The 20,886-nt window shown below is 45.9% G+C and overlaps 1 protein-coding gene across 2 annotated transcripts in view; it reads right to left on the reverse strand.

The window, feature by feature from the left end:
* Positions 1–222: 222 nt before the first annotated feature.
* Positions 223–20,886, reverse strand: part of LOC138258803 (NXPE family member 1-like) — a 458,523-nt gene continuing 437,859 nt past the window's right edge. Inside the window, exons 5-6 of one of the 2 annotated variants that reach the window (XM_069206036.1) lie at positions 17,475–17,690; positions 223–4,319 (exon numbers count right to left, since the gene is read on the reverse strand). In XM_069206036.1, coding sequence (XP_069062137.1) covers positions 3,778–4,319; positions 17,475–17,690 — 758 coding nt within the window. In that variant the 3' untranslated portion in view covers positions 223–3,777. Of the gene's footprint in view, positions 4,320–17,474; positions 17,694–20,886 lie in introns of both variants that reach the window. The other variant, XM_069206035.1, reaches the window with a different exon arrangement.

A 20,886-nucleotide genomic window follows, 5' to 3' on the forward strand; every position in this document is an offset into this window, starting at 1 on the left:
GGATGCATCTGAATTAGGGGTAGGGGCAGTCTTATCACAACTAAATTCTGAGGACCAGAACAACTCTTCATGGCCTCAGGGAACATGACATTATCCAGAGGTACGGGTTGAACTGGCAAGCCATTCAGCACCTGCTGCGCAACATAGAGCCACAGTTGGCACCCATCTTGCTGACACCCCACACCATCCCAACACAAACCAAGCTGATTGCTGTACTTTGCTTATTTCAATTAATATATATATATATATATATATATATAGTATATTCATATATTTTATTCACTGAAAAAACAATGGTTACAGGGACGTTATAGTTAGGAAATAGCATTAAAAAACACAGAAATTCACTTAAAAGAACAACGGTTACATGCACATTATAATTAGGAAATACAATAATAAAAACCTTTGAAAGTCACTGAAAAAGATAAAGGTTACTGGAATGTTATAGTTAGGCTCTGCATTTACTTGCACGAAACCAGATAAATTCAGCAGATTTAGTTACCTCAGCTAACTGTAACTTACGCCCCTGCAATGCGCTGCTTATGACCTCACATATTACATCTCTTATGACATGGTCAGTGACCTCACTGATGACATCACTGATGACATCTCAATTTAGATCACTGATGACATCACTGATGAAATCTCAAATTACATCACTGATGACATCATCCAGTTAGTATGTGTAAAACATGTTTACGAGAGTTAAAGATGAATATTAAGCTATTGCATTAGTAAAATTAGTATTCTTGCAATACTGATCATTGATACTATTTGTAACGTATGTTACCTGAGTGGTTATGTGAGTGTCTGCATTTCTATGTGAATGGTTATGTGAGTGGCTGTAGAGTTGGGAGAGTGGCTGTGTCAATAACTGCTTGTTGAGTGAGTGGATCTATGTGTGGCTGTATTGGTGAACAAGTGGATGTGTGAGTATTTCTATCTGTGAGTGAGTGATTGTGTGAGTAGCTGTACTGGTAAGTGAGTGAGTGGTTCTATGACTGAGTGACTAGCTGTGTGATTGGCTCTAGGAGCCAGTGAGAGGCTTTGTGAGTCTCTGTATGTACGAGTTAGTGGCTGTGTCAGTGATTGTTTGCATGAGTGAGTATGTGATTAAATATATGGGGGAATCTGTACCTGTGTTAGTGACTGTATTGGTAAGTAACTACATGTGTTAGTATCTCTATGACAAAGTGTGTGGGGGATGAGAGTATCTGTATGGGTGACTGAATGGTTGTGTTATTTGTTGAACGGGTGAGTGAGCTGGTGTGTTCGTAGTTCTGTGGGTGACTGATTCAGTGTCTGGGTGGCTGTTTGTCTGTATGACTGAGGGGGTCATTCCGACTTTGGCGGGCGGCGGAGGCCTCCCGCCAAAGTAACCCCGTCGGAAGACCGCTCCGCGGTCAAGAGACCGCGGGGGTCATTCCGACTTTCCCGCTGGGCCGTCGGGCGACCGCCAAAAGGGCCCCCGCCGGCCCAGCGGGAAAGACCCGGCAACAAGGAAGCCGGCTCCGAATGGAACCGGCGGAGTTGCAGGGGTGCGACGGGTGCAGTGGCACCCGTCGCGATTTTCACTGTCTGCAAAGCAGACAGTGAAAATCCTGCTGGGGCCCTGTTAGGGGGCCCCTGCACTGCCCATGTCAGTGGCATGGGCAGTGCATGGGCCCCCAGGGGCCCCACGACACCCATTCCCGCCATCCTGTTTCTGGCGGTGAAAACCGCCAGAAACAGGCTGGCGGGAAGGGGGTCGGAATCCCCATGGCGGCGCTGCAGGATTCCCCCAGCCGGGGGAAATCCGGCGGGAAACCGCCGGACCAGGCTGGGAGACCGCGGCTTTACAGCTGCGGTCAGAATGCCATCTGAAGCACCGCCAGCCTGTTGGCGGTGCTTCCGGCATCCTCCACCCTGGCAGTCATAGACCGCCAGGGTTGGAATGAGGCCCTGAGTGTCTGAGTGGCTGCATTGGTGAGTGAGTGTGTGTATTAGTGGGTGTATGGGTGAGTCTGTCAGCAGCTGTATAGGAGAATAAGTGAAGGTAATATGAGTTGTGTAGGTGACTGGCTGTCTGAATGGCATTATGGGTGTATAAGTCGGTGTGCGTCTAATTGTATAGATGACAGAGTGGTTGTGTGGCTGGCTGTATGACTAAGTGAAAGGGTGTGTGAGTGTCTGTTACAATGAGTGAGTGATTTTGTGAGTATTCATATGGCTGTGAGAATGGTCATGTGAGTAGTTGTGTGAGGGAGTGTATGAGAGGTTTGTGTGGGGGTGCGAGTTGTCAGGTAGATGATGTCTTCAGTGATGTAATTTGTGATGTTGTGAGTGATGTCATTAGTGTTGTCACTCACTATATCATGAGTGTCAATATGTCAATATGTGAGGTCACAAGCATTGCATTGCTGGGGTGTAAGTTATAGTTAGGTCTTGTAACTATAACTGCTGAATTGTTATGGTATTGTGCAAGCAAATTCAGAACCTAACTACAATGTCTCTGTAACCTTTGATTTTTTTCAGTGAAAATAAACCATGCAGCAATGATGCTTCTAGTGTACTTTACATGATGTAATGACTCCTCATGTAAAAGTTGGTGAAGTAACAACAAATATTTTATAATTGCAATAAGGTGGTGCAAAGTCGAGCAAGCCATTGAAGGCTAAATCCAATGTGGACGCACAATAGCATCCCATATTTAGCCCATCTATGGGAAGATGAGCAGGTTATATTACAAATCCTTACATAGATGAAAGACACTCAAGGGGGAACATTCTGCAAAGGCCAAGTACAAGTAGTCGGGGAATTCACAAGGAGAGGACTAAATGGTTCTAATGAATGAAAAGCAAGATCACCTAAGGCCCGGTTCCAGAGCATGAAAATTATAAAGAAATAATAATTTACAGATTATATTCCCAGAGACCCATCAGACTATCAGCCCCTCATTATGAGTCTGGCGGTCCTGGGAGCGCCAGACTCACGGAGGAGGTTGGACCACTGCCACATTACGACCTTGGCGGAGCCGCCACGGTCCGAACACCGGCACTGCCAGGTTGCTGCTAGTCAACAGCCTGGTGGTGCCAGCTGTTTTAATCCACTAGGGCAGCGCTGCAAGCAGCGGATTAAGACCACCGGGACTCGTACTTCCCAGGGCAGCGCTGTCCTTACAAGTCCCCTCTCTGCTGGATTTTGCATGGCGGTCCCACTGCCATGCAAAGGCTGTCAGAGACAGGGTGCCGGGGGGGCCCATGGGGGCTGCACTGCCCATGCACTTGGCATGAGCAGTGCATGGCCCCCCATGGACAGCCCCATTGTGCTTTTCACTGCTGGAATTATGGGCAGTGAAAAGCGCAACAGGTGCTGTTGCACCCAACAATGCCATTGGTTTGATTACGAGCCAGCGTTAATGTTCTGGCCTGTTTCCCGCTGGGTGGGAAACCCACCAGCTAGAGGAGAAACGCAGTGGCGGTTTTCTGTGCAAAAGAGTTTGGCAGGCGGCCTCCACCGCCCGCAAAACTCAAAATGAGGCCCTGAGTTTGGTGGAATGGAACTGCTGGTACCCTGCTGCAGGGTGCTGTGTATTCCATAGTACAGTGACATGCTGCCACTCCAAAGGGTCAAAAGTCCTCTTTAAAAACGTGCAATGAATACAAATGATTTGACTTTTGGTGAACCAGTGTTCTTGATGTGGTGTGCTAGTATTCCATCCCTCTGCTGATGTGATTTACAAAGTAGTCTAAGCAGGCAGTGAGTAGATGTGCAAGCCCTTGGACTTCTGACTGGGTTTCAACAGATGTATGTAAGGAAGAGGGTGATTTCATTTTGGATGATAAGTGGCGGTGGGTGAAGGACACTTGTAGCAGCGGCCTCAGTCATGTCCCACGCGTCCACGATGCCGATGTTCAGATCCTGCAGCAGGGTGTTCAAGATTTGGTAATGAATGTAGCCATTGAAGTCACTCATAGGTTCCAAATTTTCATGTTCAAAAGAAGTATTCTCAGTTTTGAGGACGACTTTTGTCTCTGGGCTTCTTAAGAGAAGTTGCTGTATGGCCCTGCGGATGTTGATCGCACGCCGAATGAAGATATGCAGAGGAAATGGTCTGAAATGTGCCCCAACTGTAAAAGCGATGACCCTATGCTTATTACCTCCGATATGAGCAATCTGTTCAGGGAGAATCTTGTCCCCCGTCGTTGCCAATGAATAAAAATCACGGAATATGAATGGAAACCCATGTTTCTGGAACCTGATTTGGATGTTTCTTTCAGTGTCCACAACGAGACGTGGTTTTTCCCAATCATAGCCGTAGAGCTCAAGGTCCTTGAGATCTGAAATGTGAAAACAAGACATTATCACTGTGTAAGTAAAGATTGTAGATTAAACGAACTCCTTGGATGAGAAACAAGGAGTTAGACCTTTACAAAGAAAGATGCCTGAAAGAGAAAAGCAAATTCGTACAAACTATAAAGCATGCGGAATCAAAGGCCATCTAAAAGGACTGTTTAATAATAAGTAAAAATAAGATTCTCATGTAGTGCTTCATGCCATATTTCTGCCTTTTCTAAGCACTGTAAATAGTAGATGTTATCATTGGGAATACTGAGTCTTCTTTTGATTTAAGTTATTATGTAACTTTATTTAACATATTTGCACGATATGCTGAAGCTAATGAGTATAATACAGGGCAGCGGTCAGGAAATGTAGCACATAAGGATGTGGATAACTATCTTCCTGGCATAAATGTATATATGTCACAGTGGGATCAATTCTAAAAGCAGCAATCATTAATTTCAAAATCATTACCTACCTGTTAAGTCCTGATGAAGCATCTGTCAGATAAAAGGGAATAGTTCTGTAGCCTGCCAGCCATCCTACTCCTATCACACTCTTTCCCTCTAAGAGCAGTGTCCACTCTTGGCTGTAGGAAAGTACCATCTTGCCTGGCATGTTACCCCCATTTTTATTGTATGTATGTTTGTTTTTGCCCTTTTGTCACTGGGATCCTGCCAGGCAGGCCCCCAGTGCTCATAGTATGTGCCCTGTATGTGTTCCCTGTGTGATGCCTAACTGTCTCACTGAGGCTCTGCTGACCAGAACCTCAGTGTTTATTCTCTCTCTGCTTTCTAGAATTGTCACTGCAGGCTAGTGACTAAATTTACCAATTCTCATTGGCACACTGGAACACCCTTATAATTCCCTTGCATATGGTACCTAGGTACCCAGGGTATTGGGGTTCCAGGAGATCCCTATGGGCTGCAGCATTTCTTTGCCACCCATAGGGAGCTCAGACAATTCTTACAAAGGCCTGCCAGTGCAGCCTGAGAGAAATAACGTCCACGTTATTTCACAGCCATTTTTCACTGCACATAAGTAACTTATAAGTCACCTGTATGTCTAACCCTCACTTAGTGAAGGTTAGGTGCCAAGTTACTTAGTGTGTGGGCACCCTGGCACTAGCCAAGGTGCCCCCACATTGTTCAGGGCAAATTCCCCGGACTTTGTGAGGGCGGGGACACCATTACACGCGTGCACTACATATAGGTCACTACCTATATGTAGCGTCACAATGGTAACTCCGAACATAGCCATGTAACATGTCTAGGATCATGGAATTGCCACCCCAATGGTATTGGGGGAACAATTCCATGCATCCCCGGGTCTCTAGCACAGAACCTGGGTACTGCCAAACTGCCTTTCCGGGGTCTTCACTGCAGCTGCTGCTGCTGCCAACCCCTCAGACAGGTTTCTGCCCCCCTGGGGTCTGGGCAGCCCAGGCCCAGGAAGGCAGAACAAAGGATTTCCTCTGAGAGAGGGTGTTACACCCTCTCCCTTTGGAAATAGGTGTGAAGGGCTGGGAGGAGTAGCCTCCCCCAGCCTCTGGAAATGCTTTGATGGGTACAGATGGTGGCCATCTCTGCATAAGCCAGTCTACACCGGTTCAGGGATCCCCCAGCCCTGCTCTGGCGCGAAACAGGACAAAGGAAAGAGGAGTGACCACTCCCCTGACCAGTACCTCCCACGGGAGGTGCTTAGAGCTCCTCCAGTGTGTCCCAGACCTCTGCCATCTTGGATTCAGAGGTGTTGGGGCACAATGGACAGCTCTGAGTGGCCAGTGCCAGCAGATCACGTCAGAGACCCCTCCTGATAGGTGCTTACCTCTTTCAGTAGCCAAGCCTCCTTTTCCAGTAGCCAAATCTCCTTTTCTGGCTATTTAGGCTCTCTCCTCTGGGCTATTCCTCAGATAACAAATGCAAGAGCTCACCAGAGTTCCTCTGCACTTCCCTCATCGACTTCTGCCAAGGATCCACCACTGACTGCTCCAGGACACCTGCAAAACCGCAACAAAGTAGCAAGAAGACTACCAGCAACATTGTAGTGCCTCATCCTACCAGCTTTCTCGACTGTTTCCTGGTGGTGCATGCTCTGAGGGCTGTCTGCCTTCACCCTGCACTGGAAGCCACGAAGAAATCTCCTGTGGGTCGACTGAATCTTCCCCCTGCCAACGCAGGCACCAAACTTCTGCATCACTGGTCCTCTGGGTCCCCTCTCATCCTGACGAGCGTAGTCCCTGGAACACAGGAGCTGGGTCCAAGTGTCTCCCACAGCCCAGTGGCCCTTCTGTCCAAATTTGGTGGAGGTAAGTCCTTGCCTCCCCACGCCAGACAGTAATCCTGTGTACTGCGTGATCTGCAGCTGCTCTGGCTTCTGTGCACTTTTCCAGGGATTCCTTTGTGCACAGCCTAGCCTGGGTCCCCAACACTCCGTCCTGCATTGCCCAACTCGCTGAGTTGGACTCCAACGTCGTGGGACCCTCCTTTGTGACTCTGAGTTGACCGCTGTCCTCATATCTTCCAAGTGCCTGCTCCGGTACATCTGCGGGTGCTGCCTGCTTCTGTGGGGGCTCTCTGAGTTGCTGAGCGCCCCCTCTGTCTCCTCCTCCAAGGGGCGACATCCTGGTCCTTCCTGGTCCCCAGCAGCACCCAAAATCCTCAACCGTGACTCTTGCATCTAGCAAGGCTTGTTTGCGGTATTTCTGCGTGGAAACACTTCTGCAACCTCCAGCACGCCGTGGGACATCTTCTCATCAAAGGGGAAGTTCCTGGCACCTTCCGTTGTTGTCCCCTTACTTTACAGGTCCTCAGGTCCAGGAATCCGTCTTCAGTGTTTTGCTGGTGCTTGTGGTTCTTGCAGAATCCCCTATCTCGACTATACTGTCTTTCTGGGGTAGTAGGGTAACTTTACTCCTACTTTTCAGGGTCTTGGGGTGGGGTATCTTGGACACCCTTACTGTTTTCTCACAGTCCCAGCGACCCTCTACAACTTCCCATAGGTCTGGAGTCCATTCGTGATTCGCATTCCACTTTTGGAGTATATGGTGTGTGTTGCCCCTAGACCTATGTTTGCCTATTGCATCCTATTGTGATTCTACATTGTTTGCACTACTTTTCTTACTGTTACTTACCTGTTTTGGGTTTGTGTACATATAATGTGTGTATATTACTTACCTCCTAAGTGAGGGTATCCTCTGAGATACGTTTGGCATATTGTCACTAAAATAAAGTACCTTTATTTTTAGTAACTCTGAGTATTGTGTTTTCTTATGATATTGTGCTATATGATATAAGTGGTATAGTAGGAGTTTTTTGGATGTCTCCTAGTTCAGCCTGAGCTGCTTTGCCATAGCTACTTCTATCAGCCTAAGCTTGCTATAAACACCTCTATTCTACTAATAAGGGATAACTGGACCTGGCACAAGGTGTAAGTACTACAAAGTACCCACTATAAGCCAGGCCAGCGCCTACATTGACCATGTGAGAGTTATGCAGTACCTACTTCATGTCCTCTCACAAACCATATACCCCAACTAGGCCATTCTCACTCATGACCCATTGTGAAAGAGCTGTGGATATCCAATATGCTATCCCACACCTCTGTGCACTGGTGCAGCCACCAGACTATAATCTAGAAGAAGAGACACAGCCATTTCTTTTTTTTTTGTCCTCATACACCTCTGACTCCAAGCCGTCTGATCACATCCTCTCGTATGTGGAGATGACTAATGCCAGGGAGACCGGATCTCTCTCACTTGAGCCTTGGCACAGAGATCTGCCTCCAGAGGAGAGAGAGTAATGTGGCCCCTAATCATTGGAAGCACACGATAGTGCACCCCAGTAGTGTATTACTCTCCAGTATCCCTCCGCTACACAAACAATGACCATATTTTTACTTTCTTTTCTCTATTTGAATTTTTCGCCTCCATGTCCCTCTTTGATGTACAGATAAGGGCGTTGTAGGAGGCTGGACTGGCTTGTAGTGAGTACCAAGGGGTACTTGCACCTTGTACCAGGCCCAGTTATCCCTTATTAGTGTATAGGGTGTCTAGCAGCATAGGCTGATAGATAATGGTAGCTTAGCAGAGCAGCTTAGGCTGAACTAGGAGACGTGTGAAGCTACCACAGTACCACCTAGTGTCATATGCACAATATCATAAGAAAACACAATACACAGTTATACTAAAAATAAAGGTACTTTATTTTTATGACAATATGCCAAAGTATCTTAGAGTGTACCCTCAGTGAGAGGATAGGAAATATACACAAGATATATATACACAATAGCAAAAATATGCAGTATAGTCTTAGAAAACAGTGCAAACAATGTATAGTTACAATAGGATGCAATGGGGAAACATAGGGATAGGGGCAACACAAACCATATACTCCAAAAGTGGAATACGAACCACGAATGGACCCCAAACCTATGTGACCTTGTAGAGGGTCGCTGGGACTATTAGAAAATAGTGAGAGTTAGAAAAATAACCCTCCCCAAGACCCTGAAAAGTGAGTGCAAAGTGCACTAAAGTTCCGCTAAGGACAAAGTAGTCGTGTTAGAGGAATAATGCAGGAAAGACACAAACCAGCAATGCAACAACTGTGGATTTCCAATCTAGGGTACCTGTGGAACAAGGGGACCAAGTCCAAAAGTCACAAGCAAGTCGGAGATGGGCAGATGCCCAGGAAATGCCAGCTGCGGGTGCAAAGAAGCTTCGACAGGACAGAAGAAGCTGAGGTTTCTGCAGGAACAAAAAGGGCTAGGGACTTCCCCTTTGGTGGACGGATCCCTCTTGCCTTGGAGAGTCGTGCAGATGTGTTTTTCCGCCGAAAGGATGCCAACAAGCCTTGCTAGTCGCAAATCATGCGTTTGGCGTTTTTGGACGCTGCTGGGGCCCAGGAGGGACCAGGAGGTCGCAAATTGGAACTGAAGAGAGAGGGGACGTCGAGCAAGACAAAGAGCCCTCACTGAAGCAGGTAGCACCCAGAGAAGTGCCAGAAACAGGCACTACGAGGATGCGTGAAACAGTGCTCGCCGAAGTTGCACAAAGGAGTCCCACGTCGCCGGAGACCAACTTAGAAAGTCGTGCAATGCAGGTTAGAGTGCCGTGGACCCAGGCTTGGCTGTGCACAAAGGATTTCCGCCAGAAGTGCACAGGGGCCGGAGTAGCTGCAGAGTCGTGGTTCCCAGCAATGCAGCCCAGCGAGGTGAGGCAAGGACTTACCTCCACCAAACTTGGGCTGAAGAGTCACTGGACTGTGGGGGTCACTTGGACAGAGTCGCTGGATTCAAGGGACCTCGCTCGTCGTGCTGAGAGGAGACCCAAGGGACCGGTAATGCAGCTTTTTGGTGCCTGCGGTTGCAGGGGGAAGATTCCGTCGACCCACGGGAGATTTCTTCGGAGCTTCTGGTGCAGAGAGGAGGCAGGCTACCCCCACAGCATGCACAAGCAGGAAAACAGTCGAGAAGGCGGCAGGATCAGCGTTACAGAGTTGCAGTAGTCGTCTTTGCTACTATGTTGCAGGTTTGCAGGCTTCCAGCGCGGTCAGCGGTCGATTCCTTATCAGAAGGTGAAGAGGGAGATGCAGAGGAACTCGGCTGAGCTCATGCATTCGTTATCTGAAGTTTCCCCAGAGACAGAGACCCTAAATAGCCAGAAAAGAGGGTTTGGCTACCTAGGAGAGAGGAAAGGCTACTAACACCTGAAGGAGCCTATCAGCAGGAGTCTCTGACGTCACCTGGTGGCACTGGCCACTCAGAGCAGTCCAGTGTGCCAGCAGCACCTCTGTTTCCAAGATGGCAGAGGTCTGGAGCACACTGGAGGAGCTCTGGACACCTCCCAGGGGAGGTGCAGGTCAGGGGAGTGGTCACTCCCCTTTCCTTTGTCCAGTTTCGCGCCAGAGCAGGGGCTAAGGGGTCCCTGAACCGGTGTAGACTGGCTTATGCAGAATTGGGCACATCTGTGCCCAACAAAGCATTTCCAGCGGCTGGGGGAGGCTACTCCTCCCCTGCCTTCACACCATTTTCCAAAGGGAGAGGGTGTCACACCCTCTCTCAGAGGAAGTTCTTTGTTCTGCCATCCTGGGCCAGGCCTGGCTGGACCCCAGGAGGGCAGCTGCCTGTCTGAGGGGTTGGCAGCAGCAGCAGCTGCAGTGAAACCCCAGGAAGGGCAGTTTGGCAGTACCAGTGTCTGTGCGACAGACCACTGGGATCATGGGATTGTGCCAACTATGCCAGGATGGTATAGAGGGGGCAATTCCATGATCATAGACATGTTACATGGCCATATTCGGAGTTACCATGGTGAAGCTACATATAGGTAGTGACCTATATGTAGTGCACGCGTGTAATGGTGTCCCCGCACTCACAAAGTTCAGGGAATTGGCTCTGAACAATGTGGGGGCACCTTGGCTAGTGCCAGGGTGCCCTCACACTAAGTAACTTTGCACCTAACCTTTACCAGGTAAAGGTTAGACATATAGGTGACTTATAAGTTACTTAAGTGCAGTGTAAAATGGCTGTAAAATAACGTGGACGTTATTTCACTCAGGCTGCAGTGGCAGGCCTGTGTAAGATTTGTCAGAGCTCCCTATGGGTGGCAAAAGAAATGCTGCAGCCCATAGGGATCTCCTGGAACCCCAATACCCTGGGTACCTCAGTACCATATACTAGGGAATTATAAGGGTGTTCCAGTAAGCCAATGTAAATTGGTAAAAATGGTCACTAGCCTGTCAGTGACAATTTGGAAAGAAATGAGAGAGCATAACCACTGAGGTTCTGATTAGCAGAGCCTCAGTGAGACAGTTAGTCACTACACAGGTAACACATTCAGGCACACTTATGAGCACTGGGGCCCTGGGTTACCAGGGTCCCAGTGACACATACAACTAAAACAACATATATACAGTGAAAAATGGGGGTAACATGCCAGGCAAGATGGTACTTTCCTACAGGCGTCGAGCCAGTCTATATATGAAGGGGAAGAGTCAGATACCTATTTCCGACAGATTTCTCTCCTAGCCAAGATTATCGCATAGAACAATACTGTCTTCGTCACTTTGCTACTTGCTTCCCCTTCTTCCAGTATACTAAAAATTACTAAAGGAAGACTCACTGAAATACTTTGCTTCACAATGCTTGAAACAGTTTTGCATACCTTTTCCCAAAAACAGTACACTGCTGGACATTCCAAAAACATGTGAATATCAGACGCACTTAGTAAGCCATATTTTGCACAGTTAACTGCTTCTCCCCCTCTCATCTTAGAAAGCTTATAGGGAGAGAAGAAAGCCCTGTGCAGAGTAAAAAGATGATTCCTCCTTAATGAGGCAGGTTTAACTACCTTAAATAATGTACGCATTGATGCTTCCCACCTGACTTATACTTGACCAGGGGGCATCACTTCCTCCCAAAGGGAGTCTGGTAGCTTAAAGTCGCCATCCAACGAGTCCAAGATACCCCAATACCAGCTTAATACCTTCTTCAGCCTCCAATTTTTAATTAAATCATCCTCTAGTTGATTTGCAGACCCCAGACTAACTATGGCCCTCTGTGTCCAGTTTCTAAATTGAATGTACTTCAACCTAGAGAGGTTACCTCTTGTACGCTCCGTAAGTTCTTCCCAAGACAGTAGAGAGCCGTCCCTAACTAGGTCCCCCCAAAATTCGACCCCCGCTTTCTTAAGGGGCAAAGCCAATACATCTGTTAAACACTCGGGGGTACCCGGGGAGTCCCAAACCAGAGCCCATTGACTATAACACTCTATTTTTGCTACTTGCCGCAACTTGTACGAAGCTTTAGCTGCATCTTGTAGTATTTTCAATCTCACTTTTATGAAGAATTTGGGGTCGCTGAATTTTTATAAAAAGTATTTTACTGAGCCTTTTTCCGTGGCTACCATAAATTTGAACATCTCTCCAATCTCTGAATGGTCCAGGGAGGAGAATAGCATTCTAACATTCTTAAGGTGAAATGCCCATGCATAGTAATGTATGTCAGGAAGAGTAAGGCGCCGAGACGTAGCCCTTTCACAGCCTCCTTCACATCAGCGAACACTGACCAAACCATGTGCTCTCATGTCCATGCGTGAAAAGAGTTATGACACCTCCATGTCCTCTCATGTGCACAGGAGGACAAAGTCATGGCACATCTATACACTCTCATGTCCATGGAAGAAAAGAGTCATGAGACCTCTACACTCTCTCATGTCCATGCGAGAGGAGTCATGACATCCCTATATCCTCCTATGTCCACAGGAGGACAGGTAATAGCACATCTATACCCATGTATATCATGTACATGGGAGAAAAGAGTCATGACACCTTTATACTCTCTCATGTCCATGGGAGGTAAATCATGACACTTCTATACTGCCTCATGTCCTTGAGAGAAAAGAGTAGTGACATCTCTATCCCCTATCATGTCAGTGGGAGAAAATAATCATGACACCTGCATACCCTCTCATGTCCATGGGAGAAAAGAATAATGCTACCTCTATACCCTCTCTTGCCATTGGGAGAAAAGTGTCACGCACCTCTATACCCTCTAATGTCCATGGGAGGAAAGAGTCATGGCACCTCTACACTCTCTCATGGACATAGGACAACAGAGTCACGGCACCGCTATACCCTCCCATGTCCATGGGTTAAAAGAGTCATGGCACATCTATACCCTCCCATGTCCATGGGTTAAAAGAGTCATGGCACGTCCATACCCTCTCATGTCCATGAGAGAAAAGAGTCATGACAGATCATTTGGTGTTAGGAAAAAATATCCTTGAGGTATTGGGAGCTTCATGTTTTACTACTTATCAGATTAAGCAAAGCACACTACATTGAATGTGTTATTTAATTGTCAGCATTTCAAGTTCAATCTCTTCTCAGACCTGTGGTTCTGTTTTTAAAAGGCAATTTACACTGTTCTGTACCCTTCACAATATGCAGGACTTTTGTTCTTGGAGAATTAAGTAGACCAGCATGCAGCACAGTATTCTAGATAGTGCCACTGCCGAGGCTAATAGTTAACATGCTCAATGGGGAAAAAATGATCTGCCCTTGGATAAGGCATACAGATGGACATATGCTGGGCTGGCTTCAACATCGGTGCTACTTGGGGAACAAAGAATTACTCTGCATCAAACTGCAAACAAACTTGCAAACCAGGTGCACAGAAGCAGAAATAAAACTACTTGTGTGAGTAACTCTCATAATTCTCAGTAGCGTAATTACTTGTAATTACAGCAAAATTACCTGCAGTTGTGCATGGATACATTACAAGAGTAATCGAGCATGTAGCGCTTTTTCTTAGTGAAAAATGCACCATTGTGTCCAAAATTGACCCAACGATGCATTTTGCAGTAAAAAAAATAGCGCTAACTGCTACAGGACATGAAAAGCAGTAGCTGGAATCCACTTACTCTCTCTTAGATTGCTGTTCCTGTGCTTGTATGGAAGCCTTAACCCCCAAAGTAATCTTATTTACTCAAGATGGAGTAATTGCATCATTTTGGTAATTGGGCATCATAGGAGTAATGCATAATTACTAAAATTACTCTGAATACTCCTGTGTAATTAAGAGTTTGCCCAGCCTAAATAAAACCAGGATCTTTCAGCCAGTTCACTATGGAATCCATGCAAAGATCTTTTCCTCAAAAACATAAATTCTGACAAGCAGTCGCATGACCTTAGGAGAGATGCACCTAATCCCTTCAGACTCTTCTCTCCCACCATTGTTAACTAACAAGGCCATGCTCTCAAGACCCATGGAGAGATGAAGGTCACCTCTTATTATCTCTTGTTCCCCACTACTTTACACTAACCAGGCCCTAGGAGATACACCCATCACTTTACACTGACCAGGCCCTAGGCGAGATGAAGGATACCTCTTCATATCTCTTGTCACACATCACTTTACACTGACCAGGCCCTAGGCGAGATGAGGGGTACCTCTTCATATCGCTTGTCTACCACTACTTTACACTTACCAGGTCCTACAGAGATACATGTGACCTCTCCATATGTCTTGTATACCACTGCTTTACACGAACCAGGCCCTTCTTGTCTCCCACCACTTTATACTAACCAGGCCATGGAAGAGATGAAGGTGAACTATTCAGACTCAGTCTCTCCTCACTGTTCGCTAAACATCCATGCTCTCAAGATCAAGAGGAGAGTTGAAGGTGACCATGTATCTTATTTCTGACCACTTTACACTAACCAGGCCTACGGGAGATGAAGGAGACCACTTCATATCTCTTGCTCCCCACAACTGTAGACTACCAAGGCCCTAGGAGAGATGAAGGTGACCTCTTCAAGCTCTTGTCTACCACAACTTTACACTAACAAGGCCCTAGGAGAGATGAAGGTGACCTTTTTGTATCACCATTCTCCCATCACTGTTCACTAACAAGGCAATGCTCTCAAGACCCATGGAGAGATGAAGGTCACCTCTTATTATCTCTTGTTCCCCACTACTTTACACTAACCAGGCCCTAGGAGATACACCCATCACTTTACACTGACCAGGCCCTAGGCGAGATGAAGGATACCTCTTCATATCTCTTGTCACACATCACTTTACACTGACCAGGCCCTAGGCGAGATGAGGGGTACCTCTTCATATCGCTTGTCTACCACTACTTTACACTTACCAGGTCCTATAGAGATAAATGTGACCTCTCCATATGTCTTGTATACCACTGCTTTACACGAACCAGGCCCTTCTTGTCTCCCACCACTTTATACTAACCAGGCCATGGAAGAGATGAAGGTGAACTATTCAGACTCAGTCTCTCCTCACTGTTCGCTAAACATCCATGCTCTCAAGATCAAGAGGAGAGTTGAAGGTGACCATGTATCTTATTTCTGACCACTTTACACTAACCAGGCCTACGGGAGATGAAGGAGACCACTTCATATCTCTTGCTCCCCACAACTGTAGACTACCAAGGCCCTAGGAGAGATGAAGGTGACCTCTTCAAGCTCTTGTCTACCACAACTTTACACTAACAAGGCCCTAGGAGAGATGAAGGTGACCTTTTTGTATCACCATTCTCCCATCACTGTTCACTAACAAGGCAATGCTCTCAAGACCCAAGGAGAGATGAATGGGGCCTCTTCTTACTGTATTTTAACGAGGCCTTAGGACAGATGAAGATGGCCTCTTCATATCACTTGTCTCCCACCACTTTACACTAACCAGGCCCTTGAGAGATGAAGGTGACATTTTAATATCTCATCTCCAATCAGTGTGTATTCACCATGTTCTCTTAAGACTCTGGGAAAAAGAAGCTTTGACCCCCTTCGTACAGTGGCATTCACTATCATGAACTCACTCTTGCAAGTCCCAGCGAATGATGAGGGTGACCACTGTATACCCCCTCCCTGACCAATGTGCTCTCACCAGGCCACGCCATCTCTTGGGGCTAGGATGGGGGATGGTGACCTCTTTACATCTTTGGGGCAGAGTTACAAACAAAATTGACGCAAACAAGGAAAAGTTTTTTTTGTTATTTTTTTTCCAGCGCAAAACTTGTTTTGCACTGGAAAGTTGTCTAAAAGTAAAGCAAAGCAGCACAAAGCACTGCTTTGCATTACTCGGCATCAAGAGGATGTTACATGGGTAGTACAAGGGAGTTTCCATGCAACCACCCATGCTTTGTGATGCAAGGCCCTATCTACTGACAACAGTAGACAAGGTTTTGACTCAAAAATTACCGCCACATGAAAGCAAACGTTAAATTGAGAAATGTTTTAGTTTCTCCTTTCTTTTCTGTGTGGAGCACTGCCAGAAAAGTTTTCAAAGTTGTTCAGACATAGTATTTTGTGCTGGAAGGGAATCTTTGCGCTGTGGCACAAAGGTGTTTGCGTGGCTCTCAGCAGCAACATTTTGCACCTGCGTTATTGAGAGGAGATGGGAAGGCCATATTTCAGTAGGTATGGCATTCTCCTGCCCCCTACTTGTCATGCGATGCAGTGCACCATTTGTGGCTGCTGCACTGCATTAGACTATAGACCACAACCTCAGATGATCATGTGAGAGAAGGCCAGTAACATCTACAGATAAAAGACAATGCTAAGACTTAAAACACACTCTGACACTGCTAAAAGGCATCTATCTCTCTACAAAATGTTTCTACATATACACCTGTAGCCATCTGTTCCTATATCCTGTCTTTGTGTCGTCACTTCCTTTTGCATTCTCTCCCACACTTGAAGGTGGGAAATGCAGCTGGTGCTATAGGGCACAGCTTGACATATGACACACAGAGGCTGACAGTCCAGTACAGGCAGAAGGAGCTCTACAGCTGCTAATTATCTGGAGCATTTAAAAAAAAGTGGGTGAGTTTATAGGGGGAATCCAAAAAGCACTCGTCCTCCTAATCATGTATAACCTCAAACAAGAGCCCAGATATTCTCTCTTTGTGCTAGACCTCCGCTGGGTAAACAAAAGCACTCAGCTTTATTTTATATAAGCCTCACCCACCAGGGTTGCCCTTTGTTGGCATGCTTCATCATGGTGTTCCTCCCGTTCCCCTGCAGAACGGGGCGTGCTGCGACCTGCTAGTTATGCAGGAGCACTGAGTGGTATACCCTGAATGGTGAAGAAAATAGGAGTATGAGGGGATTTATTTCTATATAGTAAAAAGTTTAAAATACCTATCCGGTAAAGAGGGTAATTTATTCTGCCCTCGAGACAGTATGGTTAAACATCGGGGGGAAAACAGAAGGTATGGGTGCTAATGTCCCTTCCCTTCTATGGGTCTACATGTTACAATCACGACTGTCGTCATTCCGTCGGGATCAGAGATCCTGGTAGAGACATCGGTCTTTTGATGGCCATACACCAATCTTGTAATATGGTGGTCAGAACGCCACAGCTGCGGTGGTCCAACATCCATCGTGAGTCTGGCGGTCTTTGGAACACCAGACTCATAATCGGGCCCTTAGTAATTTGGTGCAGACTGATGTAGAGCAGCTGATCGTCTAGTTCAGTCTGACATGTGACATTCAGGTAATGGCAGTCCAGTAAAGGTTGACATGGAACATAAAGATGCTGATAATCTGGTGCAGGTCGACATGGGACGTACAGCTGCTGATCATACAGTACATGCTGAAGTGGTTCATGCAGCTGATGCTGTGAGGGTGACTTACTTTTGAGAGTGTTGATGAAGTAAGCATTCCACTGTATCATGGTGGAGTCCCCAATGAGGTGGAGGGATTTTCCCTTTAGACAGTCATTAATCTCATCTTGTGAACTGAACCTGTTCATGCTGCAGGAGACAGGGTGCCAGATGTTCTGGTGGAAGTACCCGCTGGGCAACTGATGCTTCATCCCTGTCTTGCATTTCTGCTTCATAGGTTCACTTCCTTCTGAAAGTCAGAGTGTGACTGTGTTAACATCAAGAATGGATGAAGAGTGGACAGAGAGATGCTTCTTTAAACATTAACAAATAACTTCAACTGTACAAACAGCATCACATAGATAAAGGCCAGTTCAGGCTACGTATAGGTGCAAAACTGACCAGACAAAATTATAATGTCAATAAATCTAGTCATTGTGAGTGTGCCATTTTATTATGAAAGCAAAGAATCATCAATCTTACTTTCAGCATCTGCAAATATTTGCATCTAATCAGAGTGCATTCTGGGAGCATTACACGTAGCCTCATATTGTTAAAATTGCAAATATGTGTACACATTTTTATACTGGGACCATTGTCAGCAATACAGTCCGAGCTTACAACATTTCCTTAGTGCTCACTCTAACAATAAAGGCTTTGTATTAACCAACCACAAATACAAGTTCAAACAGCGTTGGCATACAGGCGCAAGTATACCTTAACTGCAAACAATACCCTAGCCTTGTTTTTAATGTGTTACTGTGTACTGGTAGTCAAAGGGTTTGTGCTCCAGGGGCTGGACCTACTTCTTCCAAGTACAAACTAAACAATAAATCCTGTTGTCCTTGACCCCAAGCAAGGTGTCCTGGGTGTTGGGCTATAGGAATTCCAGGCCGGTTTGATGCTACCTTTCTTCTTGAAAAGCTGTCATGAATCTATGTATTCTCAGCCAGACAGCAGAGTAAATACTTTAACCACAGAGGCAAGACATTAAGACATGGAATTGTACATTCAGCATAATGGAGATATGAAACTGTGTAGAAAGCAAGAGAGACACCTGAACTTTTTCAGGCAGCAATACAGAAATGTACACACCATGAGATACATGAAAATGTACTCGCAGCAGACTAGAGACATGACTGTGTCCTTACTATAGGAAGGAGACATAAACCGAACAGACACTAGAATGGAAAATAAAACTATGGGCACAGTAGTAGACTTAAAACTGTATGAACAGCTGGATACATACATGAAAATGCACAGATAGTGGGATAGAGGCATGAAACTATAAGGCGCCAGGGTTCAGGGAAATAAATGTACTGACAGAATAGATAGAGAACACTGTCTTGACCTTCATGTCGTAAATGTTTTCCAATCGTAGCTTGGCTTCGAAGAAATACCATTCTCTGTATCTGTTCTGTCTTCTAAAGGTCTGATGAACACACCTGGCGAAGCTCCAAGCAGAACTCATTACCTGCAGAGCAATCTCAACACTATGTGGTAGACATAACTCATAAATTGATTCTCTGCTCTCAGACAGATTATTGAGACTATTCATAAAAGTAACTTGCATGTGTAAATTACGCTCATACGTTTGGATAACTTTACTCCTTTGGTAATAATCTTACTTAAAAGTGTAGACTTACACATCTCCACCCACTGAAAAAAGAGAGCTCGGAGGAGGTACAGAATTACAGGTGAAAATTACGACTGCCAAAAAATAATCAGTAATAAGTCCCCTAACCACTGATACTGCAACACACTCGCATGGAAAATAGGTGACGTAGGGACTTAAAATAAAACCCAAAGAAAACATTGTTAAATTATTTAAAATAGTTAAAAATGTTAATAAATATAATTTGATGTTAAAAAATATTTTTAACAACTTTTTTTGAGTTTATAAAGTATTGTAACATTATTTAATAAAATACAATTGAATTACTTTTAAATAATGTTATAACTCGCTTTTAATAATGATCAGTTCATATATTTTTTTTATTTTAGGAGAGAGTTAATTTTTTGCTTTTAACGTAGAAACATAGGCCTTGAGATCGGCACTGACAGTCAAAAGAAGACCACCAGCGCGCAGAACCGCCCGCCGGCCGGCCACATGATAAACATCCAGCTGGGCCGTCTAGCCTGCCCAGCTGGAATCAGGGCGTGAACATTGCCGCAGTGTGGAGGGTGCAGCAGCACCCGTCACGCATTTCATTGCCCGTAAATCGGGCAGTGAAATGCGCGATGGGGCTGCGCATGGGGACCCGTGCACTGCCCATGTGGGGCCCCCAGGGGAGTCCGAGTCACTCATTCCGCCAGCCTTTCCCTGGTGGTGTAAACCGCCAGGGAAAGGCTGGTAGAATCGGACTCATTATCTGCTTGCAGCGCTGCCCTGTCAGATCAGAAACGCCACCACCGCCAGGCTGCCTAGTGGCGGGAGCCTGGAGGTGGCAGCGTTTCATCTGTGGCGGTTTGGCCACGTTCATTATATGGCTGTCTGGACCGCCATGCTGTTGGGGGAAGTTTCCACAACCACTGGCATGGCGGTCCAGACCGCCATGTTCGTAATGACTCCCATAATTCTTATGTAATTTATTAAATTTAAATGGATTAAAGATTGAATTCAAAATAATGTTAATAATGCTGTATTTCTTTTAGTTTGTTCTACATTCAAAATAAATATATAAAGCTATTTTACATTCATATTTTCGATAAAAAATTACTTTACTATTTTCAGTTAACTAAATGTTAAACTGTATTAGAATTCAATTGTCGACATTTATAGAAAAATTATTTTTAGTCAACAGCACAGCATTCCAAAATGAATATGCAAAAGGTTGTACCTGAAAGGAAACATAATTTGGTTTACATCTCTATCTGCATTTTGCAGCACATATAGAAAGAGGAAAAAGCCTCCATGGATTCTTTTTGTGCAGGAAGGTGTCCCTATTTATTATGTTGTAAGAATAATATTTACAGTCAGGCACACTATGTCCTTGCATTATGTTTTGCAAGTGAAATGATGTGCGCACCTGACCCGCTGGCCTTTGGGGGCAAAAACTGAGCGACAGTCACATTCCATAAGGGCATAATCACCCTACAGCCATTCCTGTTGCTCATTACCTGCCTTTCTGCCGACTGTCGCATGGCAGTGTCCCCACCAGTAAAAGGTTAGCCGAAAGGCAGGTCATGATCAGCCAGGAAGGGAATATGCCGGGACTACCTCAATGGGCCGCCTCTGCCTCTCCTGCGATGGAAGCAGGAGTATCAGTTGTGGCATTGGGACTGTGGTGTTCTTGATGCTGTGTTGCCACTCTATTCATAACCTGGCGGTAGGACCGCCAAGGATGTGCGCGGAAGGACTGCCGGGAAGGAACAGCTGTCCCCATCCCACCAAAGTTGTAATCAGGCCCTTAATTTGGTTCTAAGATTACATCAATTCAAAT

This window comes from Pleurodeles waltl, chromosome 9 (genome assembly GCF_031143425.1).
Source record: "Pleurodeles waltl isolate 20211129_DDA chromosome 9, aPleWal1.hap1.20221129, whole genome shotgun sequence".
In the NCBI taxonomy this organism is placed as follows: domain Eukaryota; kingdom Metazoa; phylum Chordata; class Amphibia; order Caudata; family Salamandridae; genus Pleurodeles; species Pleurodeles waltl.